This window comes from Hyla sarda, chromosome 8 (genome assembly GCF_029499605.1).
Source record: "Hyla sarda isolate aHylSar1 chromosome 8, aHylSar1.hap1, whole genome shotgun sequence".
Taxonomy (NCBI): domain Eukaryota; kingdom Metazoa; phylum Chordata; class Amphibia; order Anura; family Hylidae; genus Hyla; species Hyla sarda.
In genome coordinates this window covers 88,587,751-88,600,107 of record NC_079196.1, presented here as the reverse complement: position 1 = coordinate 88,600,107, position 12,357 = coordinate 88,587,751, and the positions used below count along the sequence as shown (strand labels likewise).

The 12,357-nt window shown below is 42.0% G+C and overlaps 1 protein-coding gene across 6 annotated transcripts in view; it reads left to right on the top strand.

Annotated features, from left to right (window-relative positions):
- Nucleotides 1-12,357, top strand: part of CPS1 (carbamoyl-phosphate synthase 1) — a 132,109-nt gene that overhangs the window by 116,930 nt on the left and 2,822 nt on the right. For all 6 annotated transcript variants that reach the window (XM_056535427.1, XM_056535426.1, XM_056535429.1 and 3 more), the window contains 5 exons: nucleotides 3,067-3,237; nucleotides 3,319-3,393; nucleotides 5,383-5,481; nucleotides 11,167-11,226; nucleotides 11,382-11,491. In XM_056535427.1, the coding sequence (XP_056391402.1) occupies nucleotides 3,067-3,237; nucleotides 3,319-3,393; nucleotides 5,383-5,481; nucleotides 11,167-11,226; nucleotides 11,382-11,491 (515 nt within the window). The remainder of the gene's footprint in view (nucleotides 1-3,066; nucleotides 3,238-3,318; nucleotides 3,394-5,382; nucleotides 5,482-11,166; nucleotides 11,227-11,381; nucleotides 11,492-12,357) is intronic.

Below are 12,357 nucleotides of genomic sequence, written 5' to 3'. Positions count from 1 at the left end.
ATTTTCTGGGTTTAATCAATCATATAGTATTTCTACCTGCTTTTTATATAAGTAAACAATTCTAAGCATTGAGATTGAACATTTAATAGCCATTTAAAGTCAAATGACATGCAGTTTCTGGCTTTAATCAAATGGGATAGTTTTTGTAACACTTAAAGAAATCTATAGCATCTCCACTTGCCAGACTCAAAACCTGTTGCTACTCCAAAAAGGGCACATTTTTGTTAAAGGGGTACTCCGGGGAAAACCTTTTTTCTTTTAAATCAACTGGTGGCAGAAAGTTAAACATATTTGTAAAGTACTTCTATTAAAAAATCTTAATCCTTCCAGTATTTATTAGCTGCTGAATGCTACAGAGGAATTCCTTTCTTTTTGGAACACTGATGACATCACGGGCACAGTGCTCTCTGCTGACATCTCTGTCCATTTTAGCAACCATGCATAGCAGATGCATAGCAGATGTATGCTAAGGGCAGCATGGTAGTTCAGTGATTAGCACTGCTGCCTTGCAGTGCTGGGGACTTGGGTTCAAATAAACAATAAATAAAGTGTTATTATTATTATAATAACATCAGCAGAGAGAACTGTGCTCGTGATGTTATCAGAGAGCATTCCAAAAAGAAAATAATTTCCTATGTAGTATTCAGCAGCTAATAAGTACAGGAAGGATGAAGATTTTTTAATAGAAGTAATTTACAATTATGTTTAACTTTCTGCCACCAGTTGATTTAAAAGAAAAAAGGTTTTCACCGGAGTTTTGTCTTCCTATACTTCCATGTGCATTTTAACACTGGTAGGCATTCGCCAACAAAAAGAGACACCTTATGCACCTTTATTTTAGTGTTAAAAAGCCTACAAAATTCGCTAGTGCAGTGTTTTTTTAAACAAGCTCATAGTTACCATAAGGGAGTTATGTCGCCACAACTTTGACATTAACTTAGCCGTAAAACAATTTAAAACTACTTGAATACATTCCTAGGCGACCCTAGCAGTGTTATACAGGGCTTAAGAGCTCTTAGACTCTAAAAGGCTTATTTTGCTGCCGGTTCTCAGTGAACAGGTTCAAAGTTTTTTGGAATGTTTTCTTTCTGAATTTCTTTTCTGTCTGACCACAGTGCTCTCTGCTGACACCTCTGTCTGTTTCAAGAACTGGGCAGAGCAGGAGAGGTTTGCAATGGGGATTTTCTCCTGCTCTGGACTGTTCCTTACATGGACAGAGGTGTCAGCAGAGAGCACTGTGGTCAGACAGAAAAGAAATGTAAAAAGAAAGGAACTTCCTATATAGTATACAGCAGCTAATAAGTACTGGAAGGAGAAAGATTTTTAAATAGAAGTAATATACAAATCTGTTTAACTTTCAGGCACCAGTTGATTTAAAGAAAAAAAAATTTTTTTCTCCGGAGTACCCCTATAACTCTTATGTTGACCCACCAGCAAGATATTAAATAGTTTATAGGTCATGCAACTTTCCATGAAAACCTATTACCCATGAAACGTTACCAGTACCTGAGTGAATATCTATGTAGGATGAAATGTAAGCTGCTCAAAAAAATAAAGGGAACACTAAGAGAACACTTCCTAGATCTGAATGAATAAACTAATCGTATGAAATACTTTCGTCATTACATTGTTGAATGTGCTGACAACAAAATCACACAAAAATTATCAATGGAAATCAAATTTATCAACCTATGGAGGTCTGGATATGGAGTCACACTCAAAATCAAAGTGGGAAACAAAACTACAGGCTGATGTGCCCATATGACCTCCCTACAATGCCTGGGCATTCTCCTGATGAGGTGGCGGATGGTCTCCCGAGGGATGTCCTCCCAGACCTGGACTAAGGCATCCACCAACTTCTGGACAGTGTGTGGTGCAACGTGCCATTGGTGGATGGAGCAAGATATGATGTCCTAGATGTGCTTAATCAGATTTCTCTTGCAGGAACTGCTGACACACTCCAGCCACATGAAGTCTAGCATTGTCTTGCATTAGGAGGAACCCAGGGCCAACCACACCAGCATATGGTCTAACAAGGGGTCTGAGGATCTCATCTCGGGAGCTAATGACAGTCAAGCTACCTTTGGCAAGCACATGGAGGGCTGTGCGGCCCCCCAAAGAAATGCCACCCCACACCATTACTGACCCACCGCCAAACCAGTCATGCTGGAGGATGTTGCAGGCAGCAGAACATTCTCCACAGTGTCTCCAGACAATGTCCCGTCTGTCACATGTGCTCAGTGTGAACCTGCTTTCATCTGTGAAGAGCACAGGGCGACAGAGGCGAATTTGCCAATCTTGGTGTTCTCCGGCAAATGCACTGTGTTGGGCTGTAAGCACAACCCCGACCTGTGGACGTCGGACCCTCATACCACCCTAATGGAGTCTGTTTCTGACCATTTGAGTGGACACATACACATTTGTGGCCTGCTGGAGATCATTTTGCAGGGCTCTGGCAGTGCTGCTCCTTGCACAAAGGCGGAGGAAGCGGTCTTGCTGCTGGGTTGTTTCCCTCCCACGGCCTCCTCGTCTCCTGATGTACTGGCCTGTCTCCTGGAAGCTCCTCTATTCTCTGGACTATACACTGACAGACACAGCAAACCTTCTTGCCACAGCACGCATTGAGGTGCCATCCTGGATGAGCTGCACTACTTGAGCCACTTGTGTGGGTTGTAGATTCTGGCTCATGCTTCCACTAGAGTGAAAGCACCGCCAGCATTCAAAAGTGACCAAAACATCAGACAGGAAACATAGGAACTGAGAAGAACCACTCCTTTATTGAGGGTGTCTTTCTAATTGCCTATCATTTCCACCTGTTGTCTGTTCCATTTGCACAACAACATGAGAAATTGATTGTCAATCAGTTTTGCTTCCTGAGTGGACAGTGTGATTTCACAGAAGTGTGATTGACTTGGATATACATGTGTTGTTTTAAGTGTTCATTTAATTTATTGTGCAGTGTATTCCCCTGGTTGGACTTGATGGACGTATGTCTTTTTTCAACCATACTAACTATGTAACTATGTAACTATTTACCATTGGTTAATTTGTATTATTTCCTTATAGGTGATTGAATGCAACCTGAGAGCTTCCCGTTCCTTCCCATTTGTGTCCAAGACCTTGGGGATTGACTTTATTGATGTGGCCACCAAAGTCATGATTGGAGAAAAAATTGATGAAGGTCCTCTCCCAACATTAGAGAGACCCATCATCCCTGCAGATTATGTTGGCATCAAGGTGAGCAGCTAAGAGGGTTATTGTACATTTAGAAGCCAATACGTATCTATGTTTGTGCTAATGATAATTTCTTCTGTACAGGCACCAATGTTCTCCTGGCCACGCTTGAGAGGAGCTGATCCAATTCTGCGCTGTGAGATGGCATCCACTGGTGAGGTAAATATAACATCATAAAACCTTGCCAAGATTGTTACTGAATAATTGACCAATTTAAACCCTACAGACGTAAAGATTTGATACGTTTTTGAGAAAAGATAAAAATAGATTTCTACCTCATAAATGTATTCAATTATACACATGTAAAAACAAAAACAAAAAAAACACTCCTAAACATTTTAATACAAACACAAGTTATCCCCCATCCTCAGTATAGGGATTACTATCTGATCATAGACATCCTCGGGAGGGAAGAGTCTCCCCCTTCAAGGGAACTGCAGAAGATCAGTACAGCAATCACCTATTTCCAGCAGTTCCAATATAGAATGACTAGAGCAGTGTTGTTCACATGTGACATTCTTATGGGATATTATGTGTTCTGATCTCAAGAACGCAAGAGGTACCAGCACTCGGACCCCCTACAATCAGATAGATATCCCCTTTTCTTTTTAAATAATCTGGTGCCAGAAAGTTAAACAGATTTGTAAATTACTTCTTTTAAAAAATCTTAATCCTTCCAGTACTTATCAGCTGCTGTATGATCAACAGGAAGTTCTTTTATTTTTTAATTTCCTTTCTGCCTGACCACAGTGCTCTCTGCTGACACCTCTGTCCATTTTAGGAACAGAGTAGGAGCAAATCCCCATAGCAAACCTCTCCTGCTCTGGACAGTTCCTAAAATGGATAGAGGTGTCAGCAGAGAACACTGTGGTCAGGCAGAAAGGAAATTCAAAAAGAAAATAACTTCCTGTGGATCATAACAGCAGCTGATAAGTACTGGAAGGATTAAGATTTTTTAATAGAAGTAATTTACAAATCTGTTTAACTTTCGGGCACCAGTTGATAAAATTTTTTTTTTCCGGTGGAGCACCTCTTTAAACCCCCTGGGGTATCCCAATATTAAAACGTATCACCTATTCACAGGGGTTGGTGGTGGGGGGAGGGAACCTGATGAAGTGAATAGCTGATTTTAATATTGGGATAACCCCTTTAAACAATAGCAAAGAAATTGTGAGGTCCCATTTGAATTTTCTTTTTGGATTATTTTCCTGCATTGGAGAAATTCAGCCTCATAAAAGTTCAAAGTACAAAATGAATTTGAACAAATAAGCATTCCGCATGAACAGCAAAGAACTAGAAAGCACCAAGTTCTATCACATATAATCCTAGTAAGTAACTTTATACTCGGATAAAGGAAACAGTGAATATGAAAGAAATGTTCAACCAAGGGATGAATGATCCCAACATGGGATGTAGGGATTCACTGTCTTAAAAGACATTAAAGTGAAGTTTGATTTGGGAGATGTGAGAAGGCAGAGGATGCAGAATGAAAGACGAACAACCAAAACTGCTATATAACAGGCCCCTTCGTGATCAGAAATATGAGAAAACATTTTGTAAAAACATATTTAATTTTGTTTCAGGCACACAGCTTCCATATTTTCTGCTCCTGTCTCCTTCTGACATAGGGGCAGATATACTATTAAAAATGCACCAGAATTCTGGAACAAAGGGGGCAGATTTACCACTGAAAATGCTGTACTGTGCATCACGTTCATAATATGTTTCTGTCACTCTTCCCTCTGCCTCCAGCAATGAGGCGTGGCTTCGAGAAATATTGACATATTTCCACAGGATAGGCCGTCCATACTATTTATTTCTGGCATCGGCATCGGCAATGCGCCGACTTCCCAGGTTCATATCTCATGATCATTTTGGGTTCTCAGAAGTGAGACCCAAAGTAATCAACAACTTATGACATTTCTAAACATATCCAAAGTTTTTTTGAATGACAGTATCACTTTAAACAGTGATGGCCCTGACATCTTACATTCTATGAGGAAAGGGGAGGTAGGTAGAATAATCTAGCCATCATATAGCCATCAAGAACTGTTGAGACAAGAGTGGGAGGTTTGGATTATGGAGGATGTTAGATTTATCATCATCAATGCTTAACACCCCCCCCCCCCCCCATTCTGTGTTATTCAGGTGGCTTGCTTTGGACAAAACATCTACTCTGCCTTCCTGAAGGCCATGATATCTACAGGCTTCAAACTGCCCCAAAAGGGAATTCTGATTGGAATCCAGGTCAGTATTAAAGACCTTTATGGTGTTGTTCTTTAATATTTTCATAGGGGAAGATTTATTAGCTGTTTTATAGTGTTGAGCGGCATATGCCATATTCGAATTCGCGAATATTCGCGAATATATGGACGAATATTCGTCATATATTCGCGAATATTCGCATATTCGTTATATTCTCGTTTTATTTTCGCATATGCGAAAGTTCGCGTATGCGAAAATTAACATATGTGAAAATTAGCATATAGGAAATTCGCATACTCGAACATTCGCATATGCGAAAATTAGCATATGCTAATTTTCACATATGCGAATTTTCGCACGCCAGTCTCACACAGTAGTATTAGAGCCTTCTTTACACCACACAAGCTGGAAGCAGAGAGGGGTGATCACTGTGATGTGTACTGTGAAGAAAAAAAATAAATAAATAAAAAAAATAAATGAAAATTCGTAATTACGAATATATAGCGCTATATTCGCGAAATTCGCGAATTCGCGAATATGCGATATTCGCGAATAATATTCGAATTGCGAATATTCGCGAGCAACACTACTGTTTTATAGTAAGATTCTTTTTGTTTCACATTACAACTAATCAGTGCTCAGCTCACATTTCTAACATTCCTCTGAAAAAAATGGGCAAGTGGTACTTACATGTGACTAAGCTATCAAATAATCAAACATGGGTTCATAAAAAGTCACATATACTTAAATTAGTTGTAAGATTGTGATAGGTTAGGGTGCATTCACACCGCATATTTGTCTCACTTTCACCATTTTCGTTGCAGTACATTTCATTTTGCTGTATGCAAAATGTAGTCAATTATGCTATTGTGTATGGCAATAAAAAAAGTATACGTTACTGTCCATTTTTTTAAAATAATGAAAGTCAATGGGAAAGGTATGACATACAGCAGCATCCATCAGAAACTAGCTGAGTACCCGGCATTGCCCGGTTTTTCCTTCCTAATCCCTGTTGGAGAGGAAAATAAACCAGTCCTCATATATTCTTGTCACATCCCAACCTCCTATCCTCACCTCCTATCCCGTCCTCCTATCTCGACCAACTATCCCGACCTCCTGTCCTGACCTCCTATACTGTCCTCCTATCCCATCCTCCTATCCCGTCCTCCTATCCCGACCTTCTATCCCGACCTCCTATCTCGACCTCCTATCCCGATCTCCTATCTCGACCTATCCCGACCTCCTATCCCTACCTTCTATCCCATCTTCCTATCCCGTCGTCCTATCCCGTCCTCCTATGCCTTTCTCCTATCTCGACCTCCTATCTCGACCTCCTATCCTGATCTCCTATCCCGACCTCCTATCCCATCCTCCTATCCCGTCCTCCTATCCTGTCCTCCTATCCCGTCCTCCTATCCATTCCTCATATCAAGTCCTCCTATCATGACCTCCTATCCCGACCTCCTATCCTGTCTTCAAATCTCGAGCTCCTATCCCGACCTCCTATCCCAACCTCCTATCCCAACCTTCTATCCCGACCTCCTTTCCCATCCTCATATCTCGACCTCCTATCTTGACCTCCTATCCCGTCCTCCAATCTCGACCTCCTATCTCGACCTCCTATCCCGCCCTCCTATCCCGTCCTCCTATCCCGACCTCCTATCCCGACCTCCTATCCCAACCTCCTTTCCTGTCCTCCTTTCCCGTCCTCATATCTCGACCTCCTATCTCGACCTCTTACCTCGACCTCCTATCTTGACCTCCTATCCCATCCTCCTATCACGACCTCCTATCCCGACGTCCTATCCAAACCTCCTATCTCATCCTCCTATCCCGTCCTCCTATCCCGACCTCCTTTCCCATCCTCATAGCTCGACCTCCTATCCAGACCTCCTATCCCGTCCTCATATCCCGTCCTCCTATCCCATCCTCCTATCCCGACCTCATATCTCGTCCTCCTATCCCGACCTCCTATCCCGACCTCACATCCCGTCCTCATATCCCGACCCGTAATATGTGTACCAGGTATTGAAATATCTCCAGCCGTACGGAAGTTATGTGGGAACACACATTTCCCATTGATTTGCATGGGACTTTAAACAAAAATCCCGACCCTCACAAATGGGGGTAGTTAAGGGTTAAATTAGCTGTCCTATATTTTAAGTGGACATATAAGTAACATGTGACCTAGTATTATCGAAATATCTCCAGCCGTTTGGAAGTTATGCAGTAACATATATTTCCATTGACTTATATGGGACTTTAAACATAAACCCCACCCCTGGCAAATGGGGGTGAAATATCTCCAGCCGTTAAATCACCTATCCTATGTTTGTTGTTGACATATAAGTAACATGTGTGCCAAGTTTCATGTTAATATCTTTAGCCGTTTGGAAGTTTTTGTGGAACATACATACACACACACACACACACACACGTTGAGTTTTATATATATATAGACTACTAGCTGAGTACCTGGCGTTGCCCGGTTTTTCCTTCCTCATCCTTGTTGGGGAGAAAAATCAACAAAGGAGGAAGCTTTTGACTTTATATCCCATCCTCATATATTGTTGTCATATCCCAACCTCCTATCCCGTCCTCCTATCCCGTCCTCCTATCCCGTCCTCCTATCTCGACCTCCTATCTCGACCTCCTACCCCGTCCTCCTATCTCGACCTCCTATCCCGTCCTCCTATCTCGACCTCCTATCCCGTCCTCCTATCTCAACCCCCTATCCCGTCCTCCTATCTCCACCTCCTATGCCGGCCTCCTATCTCAACCTCCCATCTCGACCTCCTATCCTGACCTCTTATCTCCACCTCCTATCTCCCCCTCCTATCCCATCCTCATATCCCGTCCTCATATCCCGACCTCCTATCCCAACTATCCTGTCCTCCTATCTTGACCTCCTATCTCGACCTCCTATCTTGACCTCCTATCCCGTCCTCCTATCTCGACCTCCTATCCCGTCCTCTTTTCCTGTCCTCCTATCTCAACCTCCTATCCCGTCCTCCTATCTCAACCCCCTATCCCGTCCTCCTATCTCAACCCCCTATCCCGTCCTCATATCTTCACCTCCTATCCCGTACTCCTATCCCGACCTCCTATCTCAACCCCCTATCCCGTCCTCCTATCTCCACCTCCTATGCCGGCCTCCTATCTCAACCTCCCATCTCGACCTCCTATCCTGACCTCTTATCTCCACCTCCTATCTCCCCCTCCTATCCCATCCTCATATCCCGTCCTCATATCCCGACCTCCTATCCCAACTATCCTGTCCTCCTATCTTGACCTCCTATCTCGACCTCCTATCTTGACCTCCTATCCCGTCCTCCTATCTCGACCTCCTATCCCGTCCTCTTTTCCTGTCCTCCTATCTCAACCTCCTATCCCGTCCTCCTATCTCAACCCCCTATCCCGTCCTCCTATCTCAACCCCCTATCCCGTCCTCATATCTTCACCTCCTATCCCGTACTCCTATCCCGTCCTCCTATCTCAACCCCCTATCCCGTCCTCCTATCTCAACCCCCTATCCCGTCCTCATATCTTCACCTCCTATCCCGTACTCCTATCCCGACCTCCTATCTCGACCTTCTATCCCGTCCTCCTATCTCAACCTCCTATCTCGACCTCCTATCCCGACCTCCTATCCCGTCCTCCTATCCCGTCCTCCTATCTCGACCACCTATCCCGTCCTTCTATCCCGTCCTACTATCTCAACCCCCTATCCCGTCCTCCTATCTCGGCCTCCTATCCTGTCCTCCTATCTCAACCCCCTATCCCGTCCTCCGATCTCCACCTCCCATGCTAACTATCCTATATTTTAAGTGGAAATATAAATAACATGTGACCAAGTATTATGGAAATATTTCCAGCCGTTTGGAAGTTATGCAGTAACATATATTTCCCATAGACTTGTATGGGACTTTAAACATAAACCCTGCCCCTGTCAAATGGGGGTGAGTAAGGGTTAAATCACCTATCCTATGTTTGTTGCTGACATATAAGTAACAGTTTTTGTGGAACATACATACACACACACACGTGTTGAGTTTTATATATATATATATATATATATATATATATATATATATATATATATATATATACTAGCTGAGTACCCGGAGTTGCCCGGCTTTTCCCTCCTCATCCTTGTTGGGGAGGAAAATCAACAAAGGAGGAAGCTTTTGGCTTCATATCCCGTCCTCATATATTGCTGTCATATCCCAACCCCAAATCCCGTCCTCATATCCCGTCCTCATATCCCGACCTCCTAACCCGTCCTCCTATCCCATCCTCCTATCCCGTCCTCCTATCCCGACCTCCTATTCTGACCTCCTATGCCGACCTCTTATCCCGACCTCCTATCCCGTCCTCCTATCCCGACCTCCTATCCCGTCCTCCTATCCCATCCTCATATCCTGACCTCCTTTCCCGTCCTCCTATCCTGCCTCCTATCCCGACCTCCTATCCCGTCCTCCTATCCCGACCTCCTATCCCGTCCTCATATCCCAACCTCCTATCTTGACCTCCCATCCTGTCCTCATATCCCAACCCGTAATATGTGTACCAGGTATTGAAATATCTCCAGCCGTACGGAAGTTATGTTAGAACATACATTCCCCATTCATTTGCATGGGACTTTAAAGAAGAACCCAGATCCTCACAAATGGGGGTAGTTAAGGTTAAATTAACTATCCTATATTTTAAGTGGATATATAAGTAACATGTGACCAAGTATTATCGAAATATCTCCAGCCGTTTGGAAGTTATGCAGTAACATATATTTCCCATAGACTTTTTTGGGATTTTAAACAAAAACCCCGACCCTGGCAAATAGGGGTGGGTAAGGGTTAAATCACCTATCATATGTTTGTTGTTGACATATAAGTAACATGTGTGCCAAGTTTCTTCTTAATATCTTTAGCCGTTTGGAAGTTTTTGTGGAACATACATACACACACACACACATTGAGTTTTATATACAGTATATAGATTAAACAGGAACAAAAATACAGTGTAAATGTGCCCTTTAGTAACACTCTGTCCAAGCAGTAGATAATTATACTGGACAAGTGCGAGACAAGTCTGTAGCAAGATTATTGTTGCAGTTCTTTCAAATACTTAACTCATAAATAATGGAGAAATCCTCCCAAAATTGTTAACAACTTTAAAACAAACAAATTGCATGGGTAACTCCTCTCTGCCTGTGGAACAGGTAGACAGCATGCACCATTCAATATATTATTGACAGTTTTTGTATTTATACTTTTGCTCATACCTGACATAAATTTGTGCAATATCTTGCACAAAAACTGAAAGTCATGCTTAATAAATAATACTTATACAAACAAGAATCCATACATGTAACTTGGAAATGTAAGGATAGCTTGATCATGTAAGTGTTTAACATGTCGCAAATTCATAAAGCAATTACGCAAACCGTTGGACAGACGCAGCCATATGTAAATGTTTAGTAGACTTCCCTCTTTGTTTGTAATATGTTTTTTTTTATTCATAAAAAATATTTTTTGTTACATTTTAAAACAAAACCATGTAAAAGTTGTCCTGTAAAGAAGCTTGTGTTTATAATAATATAATAATTATATTATAATGCTGCAGTATTATTTTATATGATTTGTGTGCTATCTAAATCTGTTAGATAATCTGCGCACAAAAGGAAGGATAACTTGTAGTCTTATTTTATTCTTATTTTATTTATTGTAGCATTCATTCCGTCCTCATTTCCTTGGCACTGCCCAGCAACTCAAAGACGAAGGATTCAAGGTACAAAAAAATGTTTACTTTACTAGAAAAGAAAAACATAAGTATATTTATTTACCATATATTTTGTGTATTGTTAGAGTAAAGCTTGTGTTTTATCTATTCAAACAGATTGATGATAGATAATCTTTTTGATCCATCTTGTTTCATTTATACAGCTGTATGCCACTGAGGCCACTGCAGATTGGCTTAATGCAAATGATGTTCCCACTACAGCTGTTGCCTGGCCATCTCAGGAGGGACAGTCTAATTCTCCATCAATCAACAAGTATGTTCTAGATTCATAAGTTGTAAATTATGTGTGTGTTTATACCTATATAATTTATATATATATACTTAGGGGGGCATTTATTATGGACTAAATAGAGAAAAATGCCAAAAAGTCTAATAATTATAAGCAATAGTAAAATTTTCACACAATTTTAGCATAATTTTTGCCCTTCCCCGTCCTGCTCATCAACTGATGGGGCTTATGGCAGAGAGTATGTAGTTTCACGTGGAGTTCGCATGGTCAACCCTGTGCGCCCAATTTAATACAGTTCACTCTTCACAAGATAGAAGTACACCTGGCACTGCAGTAATGGCCACAGCGAGTATAATCTCCACATAAGGTGCTTCAGCAATTAGGTATACCACTTTCTTTAATCACATGTAGTGCAGATCTTCTTTATTCATATGTAAACAGATAACACAAGGCACCAGGAGGTGCAGACAGACAGGGCAGGGGCATAGTAAGGAGATTTGTGCCTTCATCAGGCCCAACAAAATGCTGTGAAGTCACGAAATGGCTGTAGCCTTATGACACCCCTGCCCTGTCGGTCAGCTCAGAGCTGTTAGAGATTTCAGGAAGGGCACACGGGCAGCCTCCCAAGTGCAGGTATTTGTGTAGAGGTGCTGCTGCATGAATCCAGTGAGCCTGTATGCTGGCAGTAGATTAATATAACCCCTAGACAACATCTAGCGCACCTGTATGCTGTTGCTATCTGGGCCTTAACGTACCTGTACGCCCATGGAGCATTTAGTCACTATAAAGTGAGCCCTGAAGCTGACGTTCACACTGTATAATGCTATGCAATGGTCACATTACATCAGAGATGTTGTCATTTACTGCTATTGTTCACCATACTGTTTTTT